This window comes from Amyelois transitella, chromosome 10 (genome assembly GCF_032362555.1).
Source record: "Amyelois transitella isolate CPQ chromosome 10, ilAmyTran1.1, whole genome shotgun sequence".
Classification (NCBI taxonomy): Eukaryota; Metazoa; Arthropoda; class Insecta; order Lepidoptera; family Pyralidae; genus Amyelois; species Amyelois transitella.
Genome location: NC_083513.1, coordinates 9164562 through 9183063, shown reverse-complemented (window position 1 = coordinate 9183063; position 18502 = coordinate 9164562). Strand labels below are relative to the sequence as shown.

Genomic DNA, 18502 nt, shown 5'->3' with positions numbered 1-18502 from the left:
TGGTAAAGATAATTCAACGTCCAATTTCAAAACTTTGCCCCTTTACCAGTTAATGCTGAACATGATTTGTAAATTTGTCTTTAGAAATTTGTATTTTTACATTTTCTCAATTATATTGTTTTGTTTCCTTTCAAGTACGTTAACATGATTATTACTTTTTTGCCAAGTGCTACATAGTGTTTACAGTCCACTACTTAACTTAAATGTTACTTGATGAGTACTTGATGTCGACTTTATTATTAAAGGAGATAGTTAATTTTGATTTGTAAATTATTTGAACAGCTATTTACTTTTTTAATAGATTTTTGTTTGTTATTGACATGCTTTGTATTAGCCGATGATAGATGCACATACATATGTACATTTAGGATGTTAAATTAAACACGTGTTGTGCAAGTTAAGTTTGATTTATGTTTTTCAGTTTGTGAAGGACTAAAGGTCCTTGGTGGGCGATATGTCTAATTTTGGTTTTAATATATGTATAAGTTTAGTTTAATTTTATAATAATAGATGGCGTTATCCCGTTTTGAAACGCGATATGGTTTTGTTTTGATACAAACATAAATAGAAAGGGGATTTTTAAATAAATGTCTTCGTTCCGGGAGTCTGAGTTTCATTCAAGCTGCCTTGGCTCGATATACTCTTGTTTACATACATAAAATCACGCCTCTTTCCCGGAGGGCAGGCAGAGACTACCCCTGTAGATATAGAAGATATAGAGAGGTATAGATAAAGATGTCTATAGGAATAGATTTAGAAGTTTCCGATAATAATCCTTTCATCTATGCCAAGAAAATTTCATTGTATATTTGTGTATATATTTTAAAACTTAATTCATGTAGTAAAATTTAATTATTGTGTTTTTGTTTGTGAAGACTAAAATCTTAAGTTTTTCAACTCTGATCTTTGGCCCAGGGTTTGCCCTGGGTACCAAAGGCCCAAATTCCCAAGCGACACGCTGGTCGATTGACTAGTTCTATCCTATATTCAAATGATCTTCAGTGTAACCATACACGAATAATAAATTGCCGTCCGTTATGCACGTAGGAGTTGATGGGCGATAAGAAAGTGTCTTGTAATTCTCTAAAGGACAACCGCAAAAGAAACTAAAGGGCGCTTATTTGAATACGGGGGCCCACGTCAAAAAACCGCGTTAGAAATTCACTTAGTCATGTTTAACAAAACAGAATATTTGAGCTTGACTTTTTTCGATATATTGTTAAATATGCTTAGATTTTCTCACAATGTTTTCCCCTTATAATGAGGAATGGAAGAGAATCTGAATGATTCTGAGAAATCGCTTTGTGTAAAAATTTTACTCTGGGTGAGTTAGATTTTTACACAAAGCGATTCCTATCTGGAATTATGGTCAAAGGCATACCCAGGCCTTTTCTGCAGAGAGGTGAGGATGCAACCGGGACTAAAGCCAGGAGGAAGAAGAAGAGAATCTGTCAGAAATCAAACTAATGTTTACAAGTCAAGTAGGATTTGACTTTGTTAATCACGCATTTTATAAACCGGACTATAGATGGACCCCGGGCCCGGAAACATTACTGTGGGGGTGCAGCCAAGCATACACCAAGATAAGAGAGAAACATACATAAATCACGCCTCTTTCCCGGAGGGGTAGGCAGAGACTACCTCTTTCCACTTGCCACGATCTCTGCATACTTCCTTCGCTTCATCCACATTCATAACTCTCTTCATGCAAGCTCAGCGGTTTCGGGTACTTTTTACCTGACCCTTTACCAGGACGTCATTAATTTCATCAAGATACGTTCGTCTAGGTCTTCCCACTCCGACCTCTCCTTGTATATCTGCTTAGGTTGACTACCTGCTTTCATTCATCCTCTCCACATGATAAGAGAGAAACGTCGTAACATATCGATCACCGACGTTCTTATCGATCGATCTTAAGATTTTCCTTCAAGATACAAAAAATCTCTTTATTTGTTTCAGACATCACAATGCTGAGCAAGAAGGTTGCTGTTGCCATTGCCGTTGTTCTGGCCATCATCTGTTTGGCCGAAGCCAGGGAGGAAGGTCCTCACGACATGGCTGATGCTATTCGTATGCTACAGGAGCTGGATCGCCTCTATACCCAGGCTGCTAGACCAAGGTAAGTTCATCGTGAGGGCACTTTGAATTTGCAGATTTTTTGGTTTCCACACCCTAGGAAAAGCTGTCGATGGAGCTCAATGACGATGTACCGATATATGCAGAAGACGCTGTGAACGCCGTAAATCCTTCTAGTGACTAAACTAACTTAACTACCTTAATGTAACTTGATGTAAAGTATGAGAAAAAGAGTTACTAGCTTAGTTTTGGAGTAGGGTTTCTATGGACTTTGACCTTCATGGGCAGGCTGTTTATATGTTATTTTGAACAAAAAGAGGTAAGTGAAAATATGATAGAAAAATGAATTTTTAAGCAAGCATACTAGTAATAGATTAAAGATTTTTTGCGTTATAGTCCAAACCGGCTGAATTATGGGATTTTTTTAAATTAATGTTTAGTATAGGAATTTGAGATTTCCCTACAAAATGGTTAAAGAATTTGATTATATCTAGTCAAAAATAATTCTTAAACTTTTGTCAACTATAATTAATAATAGCAAAAAGGTTCATTTGACGGTTATTGTTGGTGTAGTCAAGAAAACTTCTGCAAAATTTATGGAAAGCCATGCGTGATTATTCCACCCTAAAGAAAGTTTGTCGTCCTTTTAACAGTCCCCCATGGAGAAATCTCACGGGAAAACTAGGATAATATTTCTCATAACCTAAACATTTTAAATGTTGACGATATGGTATTTTCGCATAAGAGCGATGTCTTAAAACTAAATATCAAAACACGTATACACATTTTTGGTACGTTTTAACCCTTTCCGGGCTAGACAAGACAGGACTTGACGGCTACGTATAGCTGTAATGATTAGTGATGAATAGAATTAAGTATTAAGTAGATATAGTCAGAAGTTCCTAGTCAATCGACCAAATGAAGGACTTCAAGTTACTAAGCTATTCCCTTGATCTTTTACCATCTGCGCGAGAGATGGTGTGCCAAGTAAGTTTTTAACTTCGTTGAGCCTAGGACCTGAAAGAATTGCTTGAAAATGCAATACGTTCAAAATATGGAGATGACTGAATTCGTATATATGACCTCAAATCAGAGGAGAGGAAACTGAATTAATTTTGAATAATTTCACGTCGCGATCCGCAACTTTTATTGTGAAATCTTTGATCCCCTGACAATTTGGATAATACACTATGAATCCTTATTGGGGTCTTCTGTGGGTTATGCCCGTAATATATTCAGGTTATGGGATGGAAATGTTTTCTTTGATAGCGTCCGTATTACAATGTAATTCAATGGTAGGAGCGCAAAATTTGATTGATTTTATTTCTCTCTTTTCGGTAGTTTTAGATTATGATATTACTCGTAGGCAGAAATTATTACATTAATGTTTTGTCGTTATAATGTAAATGTTATGTTACGTCTGTTTTGATTGACAGCGATTCTAGTAGAGAATATTTAATTTTGAAAGAAGTATGCAGAGATCGTGGCATCTGGAAAGATGAAGAAGATATATGTAATATTTTTTTCTTTCATTTCATTTCAGTTTTACTCGACAGACGATAACGATAATTTTTTTTCCGAACGATGTTTAAGGTTTGCAAACATATAACTGGGATTTGTAAACTTTTATGTACGGTCGGTTAACCGAGTTGAGAGGTCAATAGATGAGAATTCAGAGTTCGAGAAAATCATATACAATAAGTATAAAATAAGACGTCCTGGTAAAGAGCCTGACTCTTTACTCTCAAAAGTACCCGAAACCGCCGAGCTTGCATAAAGAGAGTTATGAATGTGGATGAAGCGAAGGAAGTATGCAGAGATCGTGGCAAGTCGAAAGAGTGTATGTATGTTTCTATTATTTCATGAAGTTTGAATTGCAATGTTTTCTATATTAAATAAAGAACTTTAAATTAGGTATATTACAATTAACAGATTATACCCGCGGTTCTGTCCGCTTGAATTTTCAATTAACGAAAATTTTATTTACCGAATGTGATAATAATATAATAAACTTTCAGAATTCTTAACATTCGAAAGTGTTTATATTAGATAAATTAGTACAAGTACTTTCTTGAAAATCTGGAGTTAAACTCCTTATAAAATATATTGCAAATTATATTAAACTTAATATACTACATCCGAGTAGATACAGCAAAGTGAAGCGGGGCGTTATCTCGTTTCTGCATCTCTGATAAGGCTGTCGATGGCACTCATGCGTGGCTGTGATTCGATCTGATAACGATGTACGGGGTGGTGCATTTTGCACGGAATAGTAGGTTACACGACTTACATTTTATTTGAACTGTATTTATTTGATAAACGCTTTTGAATGTTATGTTATGTGAATAGGTACTTTATTAAAATTTACAAACAAACAGAAGCAAAAGTAATATCTCAATGCACGTTAGCACAGATTTAAAGTATTTGTAATATTATCAAATATTTTTAAATATTTTAAGTACATATGAGTTGGTCGTAAAAGTTGCAATATGTTATCAACATAATCATTTATTTTCAAGAACAGATATGTTGTAGGCATCAATTACTTATTTCTACTCATTGAAGGATTTAAAATAACCATACCAATCAATATTATTAAAAATCTGTTTGTCTATTATACTTCAAGTTTAAACCACATTACCAATTTCGTTGAAATTTTACATCATTCTGAAAATTCTGACATGAAACGGGAATTTTAGTTTCATACGAGTTGAATTTAGTAAACAAATTTATTTTACTTTACATTAGTCTTTTAAATATTGCTCGAACTAATCTTAGCATAGCATATTGCATGCATATTAACACCGTATTTCGTACAAAAAAAAAAGAAAAATCCAATAAAGGTGTTCACATTCATTTAACCCTGATAACTCTCCCAAATTGCAGAGCACGTCTGGTCTTGGATTGTAATATTGTGACCAAAACATTTTATTCTACCTGTATATTCATAATTAATTTTGTTGTGCAGATTTGATTTTAATTCTTATTTTAAAACAAAATATACCTACAATGTGATGGATATTGTATGTGTGTGATGTTACTCATTTCATTTCGGTAGCAAAAAAATAAATAAAAGAAAAACGATCTTAATATTAATAGGTATAAGTAATAAATTCAATTGCCTCAATTTGCAGGTTTCTTTACGACATCTTTTCTCGCCATTACACCTCTCTTGTTCTTACGGACGTCTTTTAAAAAGTTATTTAAAGGCTAAATCATTAGAATTCTATTTCGAGCTAATTTTTATTCTACATTCAATTTCCATTGAGCAGAGCATCCAAGCTTAGCATTGTGAGAGTTCAACCTACTGGTACAGTTAACAAGAAAAGTCACTTTTTAAGCCATTTAATGATATCATTAAGACCAACCAACCAACCAGCTTAACGTGGCCTTTCAGTCTTGTCGAGACTTTGGGCTCTATCTTCACCGTAAGAGATAAAGACGTGATTATACGTATATGTATTAGAAGAACTCTAACAGATCTTTTGCTTACTCTTTTTTACCTTAAGTTGTGTAAATTATCCTTTTGAACGCCGCAAGTATAACTGAAAAAGGAATTTTGCCGCAAATATATTTTTAAGGTGTTTTATTGGAAGGACAAGTAGCCTTTTACAGTTATTTTAGATAACTTTGGCACCGGAAAATTTTTATATCATAAGTTAACATATGTAAAAAAAAACAATGTCTGGATTTTTTATTAGGTATAAGTAAGCGTCAAATCATGATTTAAAACAAGTAATAATTAATCTACATATATCCAAATAGGTGAATATGTTATGGGAACAAATGATACTATTAATTATTAGTATAAAGACAGCTTAACATAATAATTAATACCTATTTCAAACCTATATTAATTCTTAATAACAAACACAGACTTTGTCCTTTTAAAGAGGACCCACATGACAGGACACTGCGGATCGCTTGCAAGTGGACAGTTGTAAGAGTATTTTGATGTGAACTGTACATGAGACGGACAAAATTACCGTGCCAACATCCACACAATGTAATGTTTCACAGCCTTTGTACGGAATTGCGGAATTACTGGGCAAAGGTCCTGTGCCATTCAGTAGAGCAGAATATTTTATGAAGCGATGTTGCAAAATGCAATTAGAAAATTATGTTTTAGAAATTGACATACAAATTCAAATTAATTTTTTTTTATTCATTATTAAAGGATACTATTATATCGCTAAATAATTGTTAAATCTTTTGGTTTCACAACATCGGTTGACGTCAAATAAATTACTTGAAACTAAGTTTGCTGCCGCTTCCAAGGCCTCAGTGCAGAAGAAGCGGTAACGAACTGCACTGCAGCATTTTCTTCAACAACGTCAACTTACAAATATCCAAACTTAGAATAGAATGTGGACGAGAGAATACATAAATACCTAAATGTTTTATCAAAACAACGAAGATACTTTTGCGCACATATCACTTCTTCTTAGTTCACTTTTCACTTTTTTCGGGGTAGGCAGCGTAATTAAAATTCATCTTGATTATTCACTTTTTTAATCTTTATGGATTAGACAGAGAGTTAACAGGTTGCTGTGCTAACATATCGCCTGAAACTAGAATCCCAAGTATTCTTTTGATTGACTTTTTCATTCAGCGCGGGAAGATAAGTAATCATACACTTTATTTTTTGCCCAAAGACCAGTCTTATTGTTGAAAGAAATTTACGTAAATATCCTTGTATCTTTTTGTAAACATCTTGTAGAAGCAACTAAGATTGCTTTCTGAAGTCCGTTTTACACAATTTCTAGAGTTTACTATAAGCTAAACCTAGAAAAACCATTTACCTTTGTTTTCAACTTTGTAATAGATTCTTAGAAGTAATTTTCTGTCGAGATTATAGTGACAGGTTACTACGAGATTATAGTGACAGATTATCTTGGTTTCTTCACAACGGTTTAACTTGTCATAAGTCATGGATTTAGATGAAGAGTATGCAAATTGATGCTTTATTTTATTTTTATTTTTGAAACTTGATAAGATAGGGGATATCTTAGCAGAGTATAAGGTCAAGAAAATCTAAACTGACGAGATTCTTCGTTCCCATAATGAATAAAGCCAAAAAATTACATACCTAGCAATTAGAGAAATTAAACTTGGTAAAATTTGTATTTTATATAGGTACCACGGCGATAACAATCTATTATTAGAAATTCATCACATTCAAATTATAAACCAAAGTCAGACAACCTTATATATTGACGTCAATAACTATGTCGGACTTTAAAGATGACTATTGAACCAAACAACACTATGTCGTGGTTTTACAACTAATATCTTAAGTATTGGGGTGACTTACTCTATATAAGGGTCGGTATTTAATCTAAAGTCTTGTTGATATGTCTTAAGATTAGTTAAGTTTAGAGTTCTGTTTAACTTCAAACGCTAATCAGAATTTCACTGATATTATTTATGACAGTAGAGAAAATAAAACCTTATTAAATAGAATTTTACAATCATGAAGCTTGAAAACTAATACTACACACCTACATAAAGGGATAAAAATGGATTAAGACAGGTTGCTAGCTCGTCGTCTATAATGTGAATCCTAAGTTTATACGCCTTGCTTTTAATTGACTTTTCCAAACTGTTTGTTAATAGATTCTTATTTTCTCTCTGAGCTCTGCCTGCGTTAATTAATAAATGCCATAGATTTTTATATTCGCGAGTATTTTGGGAATCCTTTCTAGTACTTTGGTGTAGTCACAGCTACACTACATTATTAATTTACATGCAACACTTAAAGATATGCTCCTGAAAAACTATCGTTGTGTCGCATTTTGTTATGACGTGAAACGGGATAGCAATAGTTTTTCAGAGATCATGATCAGATAAACTTCAGATCTAGCAGTCCGGGCTTCTAATTTTTGAAATCTATTATAATATTGCAATTGACCATTAGAGGTACATTTTGCGCATACGTTTCACAAGCACAACTAGTATTTTCAAACTTTCTCTTAGCACGTTATTGTGAAACGTTGAATGCATTTCCGACTTAATTCAAGTGAATTCAATAGTTCTAAAGATTTCTTTGTGGGACGATATGGCGTGAATAACAATTTTGAGATTGGCTGGTTTTATTATTTAGTTTGAACTCAAGATATGAACTTTAGAAAAGGGTTTGATCAAAATAGAAAATGTTTAGGTAAAACCTTGGTCAATAGAAAAATGTAAACGAAAGGTAACTTTCTCTAATTGAAATTATGGATTTCTCTACATAATATTAATCTTCATTTGAAATACAAACATTGGCCAAAGCTCTGGCCACAGCTTGTTTCAACAAAACACTCACTAGCTGATCACCTCATCAAATATGAAACATTGGGTAAAAAGGCAAATTTACTTGAGTGTGGGTGTGGGTAGGTAAATGTATTTTGACAAAGTTTTTAGTTTCACGGTCTGAACGTGCCGGGAAATTTTGCGCACTACTTACCTATCTAAAAATATAATATCGAAAACTATGAAATTACTTCCGCATCGCGTGGGTGCTAAGTCCAATTTATTTTGAACAATACGGAGTCAAATTTTCTAAAATAAATCATTTTATAATCTAGATGATGATAATTACCTATTGAGATCTTGAGAAACAAAACTATAATCAGAGATGGGTTGGGTTTTAAAAATATTGGAGGCCCTGACTTATGCGTTCCTGAATGGTGGTCAAACCCTATTTAGGGAAACAAGATTAAACTGGGACAAACATCCAAAAAGTGACTAAAATGTCCCTTTTTCAACAACAAAAAAAAGGGTTTATTTCTTTTCCTCTGTTACCATTCTGAATCTATATTTAAGGCTACTAAGACAGCATTATAAGCAGTAACTAATGAACCAATTCATAATATAATTTCAATTTGTCCGTAAATAGAAAATTGTCGTTAAATTTAACCCTTCAGAATACTGAGCCGCTAATCAGGCCGCTTCAATTGTAAAATATTGGGTTTGTTTGAATTGAAATAGGTATTGAGGATACAGTGATTACCACAGGAATCTTAATAACCCAATTTGATTGATGATCTCAATTCTGAAGTAAGCAATGGCAGCAGCATATCTTATCATTCATATAGCAGAATATCTTTATTATAGACAGAATATTTTTTTAAACATACTGATTTTCATACATTTTTGACTATTTTTATACAAGCTGAAAACCGCGACTGCATCCACTCAAAAAATTGGCCTATTGCGTCCATTTAGAGTGAGAGAGGTAAAGAAGTTTTAGCATTACATATTTTAATTTTTATTAAAATATGTATTTGTTAGACCAAGCCTAACAAATCTGAGAAAACCGCATTTTAATCGGAGCAATAGTTTTCGCGTGATGAAAATACAAATATACAAACAGTAATTCAAAAAATCACATTTCTGGCTTTTATGGTCATATATGTATGGATACGTTAACATCAAAAACCGGTACGAAGCTATTATCAACCGGGAAAAGATTTTATAAAACTGAAAGCTAGCTAGTGCTTAGCCTAAAAGTGCTTCACTCAAAGAAAAATAGCATCTGAATAAACTCAGCATTTATGAATATGAATTCTAGGTTTAAAGTTAGGTTTTTTACAATTATGAATTTTATCTCAATCTGAATTTCGCGAAGTTATACTTAACTTAGTGAATTTTAATGCCATCATCGTGCCCCTTCTTATCATAAAATAATAACATTTCCATTCATTTGTCAAATCAAGTAATCACTTTCACAAATTTCGATGAAATATCCATTAGCCGTTATCATCACAAAATTTCAAATTCGATAAAACTTTAACTGTATTCTAAATGATTTTGCCATCTAAAAATACATCTGAAAAAATTTAACAAATTTTCTCACTTCTTTCATCAAAACTAAATGTTAATTGATACGGGAATAGATGTAATTGTATATTTTTCAACGCAAAAATATATTAACCCCATTTCTTTCCCATGGATGTCGTAAAAGGCGACTAAGGGATAGGCTTACAAACTTGGGATTCTTTTTTAGGCGATGGGCTGGCAACCTATCACTATTTGAATCTCAATTCTATCATTAAGCCTAATAGCTGAACGTGGTCATTCAGTCTTTTCAAGACTGTTGGCTCTGTCTACCCCGCAAGGGACATAGACGTGACCATATGTATGTCTGTATGCAAAAATATATCTACAACGTTTTAATAAGAGTACGGTTTTCAGTCAGGTTTTTCGACAATTTCCGGAAAAGCTGGTGGGCAGATGGGCCCTAAGGTCCCAGAAAAACTCTGGGAAGGTCTCTCTCAGAAGGTTCAAATATATCCGATACTTACATTTTTTTGCCTTTTAAGGTTTTCTTGCTCATTTGCAGCATCAAAGGCCTTAGATTTTCTCAATTGTAAAAAAAATACATTTTTCCGTTTAAATATTTATTAAACCAATGCTGAAATCGCTTCTCAACTATAAACATAATAGACTTACTCCGGCAAGAACAGCTGAATGTTTAAAGTATTTTTTTAAGATTTCCTCCAGTTAAATTTTAACTAAACATTTCATTGCAAATTGTAGTTTTTGTTTATTATTTTACTTCGGGTTGCGGTAAAATAACCTTGCATTGTTGAAAATCTAGATCTAGAATTTAAACGGGAATAATCCCGTTCAGTAATAAAAGTAGATTAATATTAAGTAATCTACTTTTATTTCACCGAAATTAAATATATTTCCCAGTAATCATTATTAACGCGTACGGTTTATTTTATCAGTAATTAAAATTAAAAACTGATCAATTCTAACAAATTAGGTACATTCCTTTTGATATTTTATTCAACACTTACTGATAATTTCAAACTTCGATAATAATAGATTAAGTTATTATTTTGTTACTTTTTTGGGCAAGCATATGTACATTAATTTTATTAAGTAGTTGTAATAGTAGAACTACAGAAAGACAGAAGAAAAAATACATCTTTTTCGAAATTCTTGCGAGAACAGAAGATAACGGGATTTTTCGATTACGCGGGCGGCGCCGACGGCGCTCTCCAGTCTTTCATAATATAAAGAAGTATGAAGTTATAACATAATTCTATGGTTACCACAAATACACTTTATGTCAAGGTATTTAGCCCACTCGTGTTTCCTATTAAACAGTGCAGGGGAGCGTTAATATCAACGCAAGTGTTAGCTTTAGATAACTTGCCTTGTTATCGACTTAACACCCACATATTGCTAATTCCACGATTGTTGGAACTTAGATTTCGATTATGTGTGACTTAATTTGTAACATAAAGGTAGCTTTAAGTACATTTGAAAGGAAGGATTAACCAAATTTTATCAACCTGTAACTTTGATTACGTCTCACCCAAACACACATGCTTCTTTATCACTTACAAGGTAGGCAGAGCCAATATTTCTAGTCCATGATCTCTAAAGATGAATTCAAGTTAATAGTCCTGTCCCTTATTGACTTTTAAAATACGAACGGGAAGAAAACTAGCAGACACACACTACATTTTTTCTTTGCTACCAAACCAATATGGAAGTTGTAATTTGCTCTCCCTATAAAATTTCCTTTTAAATTTCATCCATTTCCAAAAACATAGAATTCAAAAACATATCATAGAATTTTAAATGTTACGAAACAATTCGAAAATCGAATCTTGGTCGCCGTAGTGTTGAGAGTGCAACTTGTGATATCGATGTCGATATATTGGCAGGATTGACCGCCGCGACGTCGCGGACGCTGGCAGCATGGACCCGCACTCGTTAGACCGCGCAGTGCGGCTTGTACAACTCTGGAAACTAGACAACATGTACTCCTACAAAACTCGACCAAGGTACCGATTATCGATGTTTCTCAATCATCGATGTCCCGTATTCGATGTTCTGCATGCATTGTTATGCTTCTATAAGGAGCGTTTGACAAACTCTTCACTTCTACCTTAAAATTCTTAGCAGTTCCTAAGTACGTTCTAATTGTAAGCTTGGTCTGAAGAAAAACTATATGTCCATTGTTCATCTCAACATTCAAATCCTCTGGATTTAACCAGAATTTTCAAATATTAATAATATTGCAGAACACGTACCTACCTAAATATTTCTACATTCTGTTATATTTCGAATAGTTATAACTACCGTTACCGTTAACTTACCGTTGTTGCATGGCCTTCCTAAAGACTTTACCAGTACTTCTAAAATGGACCAAAGATATTTTTACTTTCTACGTATGTATGTAAAGTTTGAACTCGTTTGCTGCATTCTAAAGCTTGTATGTGATTATTTCGATGTTTTTCTTATACTCAAATGTTAAATGTTGTTACTGTAGTTGGTTTGCATGTAAAATAAAAATTAAACGATAAATAAGTAAACTTTAACGAATTATCGCCACATGATTGAAGATGATAATTTTTGATCTGAACAGAAAATAGAAAATAATAAAAATAGATATTTCAGAAGTAATCTTACAGTTTAAGGTAAATTAGGTACAACATGTAAGGGTATTAGGTAAATTAAATACTTGTAGAATAACTTTTTTTAGGAATAAGTGTTCAAAAATATTCATTTTTATATTTAGCAGACCATTTAGCCTTTCAGAATCACGCAACTTGAAAATTTGTTTACCTAATGGCCGTCATAGTGTTGTAAATACAACATTTTTATGTCGATATATTGACAGAATTGTACGCCGGAGCGCCGACATCATGGACCGAAACTCGTTAGAATACATGAGGGCTCTCGTGCAACTGCAACAACTAGACGACATTTACTCCTACAAAAAAAGGCCAAGGTATTATCGATGTTTCACAATCATCGATAAAACTATAATCGATGTCATGCATGTAAACTGACAACATAGTACCTAACATTCCCTTTTACTAATAATACTACCTATGGCTAACATTTCTGTTAAATGTTTGTTATAATTAATAACTGTTTAAATAACTGTATAAATTCGGATTTAAAAATGTGCTTATCTGTTGCAAAGTACTTTTTGGCGAGTAAATAATTATGTATTAACTGTAGTACATGTTGTAAATAATTCTATTTTTTCACCATTTGTCTACTGTCATATTACTAATCAATTACCATTTTGATGCATGTAGTGTCGTGTTAAACTAATATAAATCATGTTAATAAAAAAAAAAATAAAAATTACATTGCCCTAAAAACTTAAAATTTTCTTCTTTTGGGTGATGGACTGTCATTATTTGAATCTCAATTCCATCACTAAGCCATACAGCTGATCCTTGGTTTTCTGCCTGTTGGAGACTTAGCTCAAGTAAGGCCGTAAGGGATAAGAACGTATAATATAGGTATATAAAACAATACTTTTTCATCATACGACAGACTATACTTTAAAGATGTTGATTAATTACGTATGGTTTAAAAGGAAAAGGCTTCTAGGATTTAAAATTAGGGATTCTTCTTTAAGTCTATAAACTGGAAATCTGTGAATTAAAACATTCAGCTGTCGTGACGTACAGTCCTGAAACTTTTAACTCTATCTATGCCGTAAGAGATAAAGATGTTATATGTGTATGCATGTCTACAAATTATTAATATTTAATGTGAAATTAATGTAAATACTCATAAGCTCCCAATATGATTGGATTTTACCACGAGAAAAACGCCGCGAGCTAATCCTATTATTCGACAATTAAATAAAAATAACCTATAAATTTTTTACGGTTTTCAAGAAGTAATTAGGAGGTATAATTAAAACGGAAAAAGGACAACAGAAGGCCAATCACCTTCAAATAAAGAATAAACTGAAATTCTTTTATTGTACCGAGAAATTAAACAACCCGTAAGAAAGTATTTTTTTTTGTGAAAAAAAAAACAATTTTCATTTAGTCTGCCCGTAAGAGGTTTATATTTAAGTAAGGATTAATTATATTTGTGATTGTGAGTGCCTTTTTAGAAGTGAAATGTTATGACTGCGGAGTCACGGTAGAATTATCTTGTAGATAGATAGAAAAAATTTAGGGTGTCAAGATCTTGATTATCCTGAGCTGATTGCAAAATCAATAAATAATACATACATACAAATGGTCAGGTCTATATCCCTTGTGGGGTAGACAGAGCCAACAGTCTTGAAAATACTGAAAGGCAACGCTCATCTATTTGGCTTAATGATAGAATGGAGATTCAAATAGTGGCAGGTTGCTAGTCCATCACCTTAATATATAAGCCTATCCTGTAGTCGCCTTTTACAAGATACATTGGAAAGAGATGAGTAGTCCTTTTTTTCTGTGCCGGAAACCACACGGAACCTATAATTTGAAACGTTGAAAATATTTTTTTTTAACTCAATTTTGTGTTTAATATAATTTCTGATTTCAAACATAATTAGCTGATTAGCAATTAATAAAATTCTCTTTGTAGTTAATCAAATTTTAAGCAAGGTTCGAGATATATACTTATATCATACCTACAACCATGATTTTTAAAGTAGGTAGGTACGAAGGTACATTCAGACTGTTCGTATAGTTTGTGGCGAAATCTCTAATATCACACACCAACTGTCAATCATAGCGAATAAAATGACGCGCTCAGCCAATAGCAGCGAAGAGTCTAAATCGCGCAAACAAAGATTTCACGGATTGGAGCATGAATACTAGCTCCGACTCAATATCGTCGGAGCCTGGGTTCCAAACAGCCAAACAGCTGAACGTGGCCTTTCAGTCTTTTCAAGACTGTTGGCTCTGTCAATACCGCAACGGATATCGACGTGATTATACGTATGTATATATGTTTCAGTTTCAGGTCAGTGAAAAAAATAATACCTTACCTATTGGCTCATTGCTAAACATACAATTGCCTGATGTTTTAATTTTCTCATGATGTGTTCTATCACCGTTAGAGCATCAGTTAGCATTCAAACTAATGTACGTAACATAGAAAATGCCATTGGTAAAAAAATGTCATGACCGAGATGGGAAATGAACTTTTGCCTCCAACAAGCATTTTTAAAGCACCTTAGCGCTTCGACCACAGACGCCTGACTGAATCTCAAACCCAGTAAAATATCAAAGCACATGTTAATAAACTCCCGTTTATTTTTAGAGAGGCACTTAGCCTAAACCCTCACCTTGTGTTTAACGTCTAACTTTTGTAATAAGAAAGTGCATAAATCATTAACGATGATGTTTTTGTTGACAGGTTCGGGAAACGCTCGGATACTTACTCCAACTGGGCTAAGGACGTCGAAGTGAGTTGATGTTTATTGATCGATGTTATTTTAAAATTAGATACACTTTTGACAGATTGACAGCACCAATCGCAAATAGCACCTGTTTCGTTCACACGTATTTATTTATTGCATCTGTGTTATTAGTATTTATTGTCTTTTTTTTTGATTGGCTAGCTATTGCCCGCGATTTCATCCGCGTCTCATTTTATTCGCAACAAAAAGTATGTTCTCTATTTTTGTCAATTCTACCTTTGTATTAAATTTCATCATAATCGGTTCAATGGTTTAGTCGTTAAATTGTATCACAGAGCGTTACTCTCGCATTTATAGTAGGAAATTAGAAATGTTTATCTAGATGATAACTTTTGTAACTAGGTAGGTATAAAATAAAAGGTGTAATTTTATGTATGTACGTATAACTTTTTCTGTATTCTGTAACACTTTCCCATCTTATTTCATAAAATCACTTCCATTTTTTTGCACTTATATGTATATAGAATAACATGAAAGCACAACAGTGTTAAGTTATCCATCAAATATTGGATTAGCCTTACCATATATTTTCATCCCATATCAATCAATCAATAAATTTGCATGAACACTATATAAAATATCGTCATTATAACCAGCGTTTCCGGCACTTAAGAAACCCATCATCGCATGGACGTCGTACACGGCCACTAAGGGAAAAGGCGCATATTCATTAAGCGCAAGCTTCTTTTTTTATTGGTGCCGGGAATCGCACGGCTTTTGTTAATGTTTATGTACGTCGTTATAACATTTCACACGGTCAGCCATGTGAAAAAGGTATTTATAGCTTTAGAAACAAACTTGAAATGAAACGTCAAATGCATGTTACTAAAAATACTCACAGTGAACTCCTTAGGGATCAAAGGTTTAAAAGGGTGGTTTAGACGTAATAAAGTTATTAGGTTCATAAGAAAACGAAATGTTTAAAAATGCATTATTTCACATCATGAACCGGGCTGTGAGTTATTTTGTTTGGCAAAATATTGGTACATGTGTTGCATAATATTTTATAGGTACATACATAGTACTAACATACATATATTATTAAAGGTTGACTGGAAGAGATTGCATTAGCGATAAGTCCGCCTTTGTACCATCTCTACCTGTTTTCTGCTGTATTGCATGTTTTACTCTTATGGTGCAATAAAGAGTTTTATCTATCAATCTATATTAGGTCTATGTCCCAGAAGACACACAAAATTGATTTAAATACTTGCAATTCCATCATAAAGTCATGCAGCTGAACGTGGCCTTTCAGTCTTTTTAAGACTGATGTCTCTGTCTACCCCGCAAGGGATAAAGACGTGCCTATATGTATGTATGTAGACACATATGAAGACATAGATGATGCTTGCACGTACTTTATTTGAAATTCGATGTTGATAATTCGTAATATTTGCATCAGTAATAGTTTGAACTATTGGCTGTTGTAAGCTAAGTGCGTGGTCAATTTCCATGTTTTTTTTCCGATAGTAAAGAGTGCTTCACACGAGTGCCTTTTACATGGACATTTAACATTCGTTTCAAAAACACGTTTGTTTAATCAACTACTTCAATGGAAACATGTTTGCTAATTGGAGTTCATACGTGCGTACGTCTTTATTTCCTGCGGGGTAGGTAGCGCTATCAGTTGAGTGATCAAATGATAGAATTGAGATTCAAAGAGTGTCAATTTTCTAGTCCATCGCTTATAAGAAGAAGAAGAATCCCAAAGTTCATTAACTTTTATACAAATACCTACGTATAGTCTTGGAAAGACTGAAAGGCCATGTTCAGCAGTTTGGCTTCCTAGCCCATCGCCTAAATTAAGAATCCCAAGTGTATATGCATATCCCTTCGTAGCCTTTTATAATCTTTTTATTGTTGCCGGGAACCACACGGCTACTTAACAATTAACTTTTATCTGCGCGGAAAGAGAAGGAGTTGGCACACGCTATGTTTTTGTCTTCAATTCCAGTTGTTTGTTGACGCTTGGTCTAAAGTCGCCTTGCCTTTTACGACATTCACGATAGAGATATTATATATATTAGATATATATATTGGTTCTATGCTTTTGTGTTGGGAACCGCACGGCAATTTTTTATAAATTTTAGTTCAATTTTCAAATAATCAGTACCAATTCAGTAATAATTCCATTTTCACCTTCATTATCATAATTCTGGTTTTAGTTTCGGTTGTGATATGTCGAAATATTAGAGAATAACATTAGATATGGCATAAATACAAATGCCACATATATCGTGTCCTTCCAGTCTTTTCAGCACTGTTGGTTCTGTACACTCCGCAAGGAATAAAGACGTGATTATACATAGTATGTACCACATAAAAATACAAGCAATCAAAAACCTGGTCATATGCATTAAAATATTCCGGAAAAAGCTATTAATATATCATATTATTTATTTTTACCCCGTTACACATTTATTTATGAGTATGCTCATAATGTATGTTTAATGAGTGCGATTGATTAGCTTATGATTGATGTACTTCCCAATATTGCTTTCAATAATATAACACCCCGAGCAATATTTTTGTAATCAGATTGGTTCTGTAAGCTGCGATTCGTACGAAATTGTATACGCAAATTAATTTATTGAATACAAAAATGTTTCGTTATTATCTGAATTCGATATTTATTCACCTACTGGTCCCGGTCACATCCTCACCTCTCTGGAGAGGAGCCTGTAATGTGCTTTTAATCACGTTTCTTTGGTAACTCAAATTTTTACACAAAGCGTTTGCGCAGGGGAACCTAAACTACATATTTTAGTCTACATCTACATCTACATAGATTATAAATGATTACATCAATGAATGAATTAAACTGATTAAAATCGGAGACATTCTATCAAAAAGTCAGGTCAAGAGTACCCAATACCGATGAACTTGCATAAAGAAATTTATGAATGTGGATGAAGCGAAAAAGAAAGATGTAGTCTCTACCTACCTCTCCGGGAAAGAGGCGTTATTTATGTATGTATATGTTTATATGTTTTATTGTAAGTAAAAGCACCTATAGATGACTGTCTGATATTACAAAAGCAATATAGAAATATATGATACCAATAATGTGACGCTTTATTCTTTATCATAATCTTATACGTGTGAAATCCACTGCATCTTAGGATTTACACATATATTGGAGCAGAAATCATATCTTTATGCTTCTCAATATTTGATTTACGTCTCAATTTTATTTTCAATGATGAAAATGAAACCATATTTCAATATTTTCAAATAACAATGAACAGT

The 18502-nt window shown here is 33.2% G+C and overlaps 1 protein-coding gene across 2 annotated transcripts in view; it reads left to right on the top strand.

Annotated features, from left to right (window-relative positions):
- Positions 1-18502, top strand: part of LOC106133085 (neuropeptide F) — a 39968-nt gene that overhangs the window by 15139 nt on the left and 6327 nt on the right. Inside the window, exons 2-5 of one of the 2 annotated variants that reach the window (XM_060946134.1) lie at positions 1960-2119; positions 11745-11864; positions 12704-12814; positions 15190-15238. In XM_060946134.1, the coding sequence (XP_060802117.1) occupies positions 1968-2119; positions 11745-11864; positions 12704-12814; positions 15190-15238 (432 nt within the window). In that variant the 5' untranslated portion in view covers positions 1960-1967. The remainder of the gene's footprint in view (positions 1-1959; positions 2120-11744; positions 11865-12703; positions 12815-15189; positions 15239-18502) is intronic. The other variant, XM_013332689.2, reaches the window with a different exon arrangement.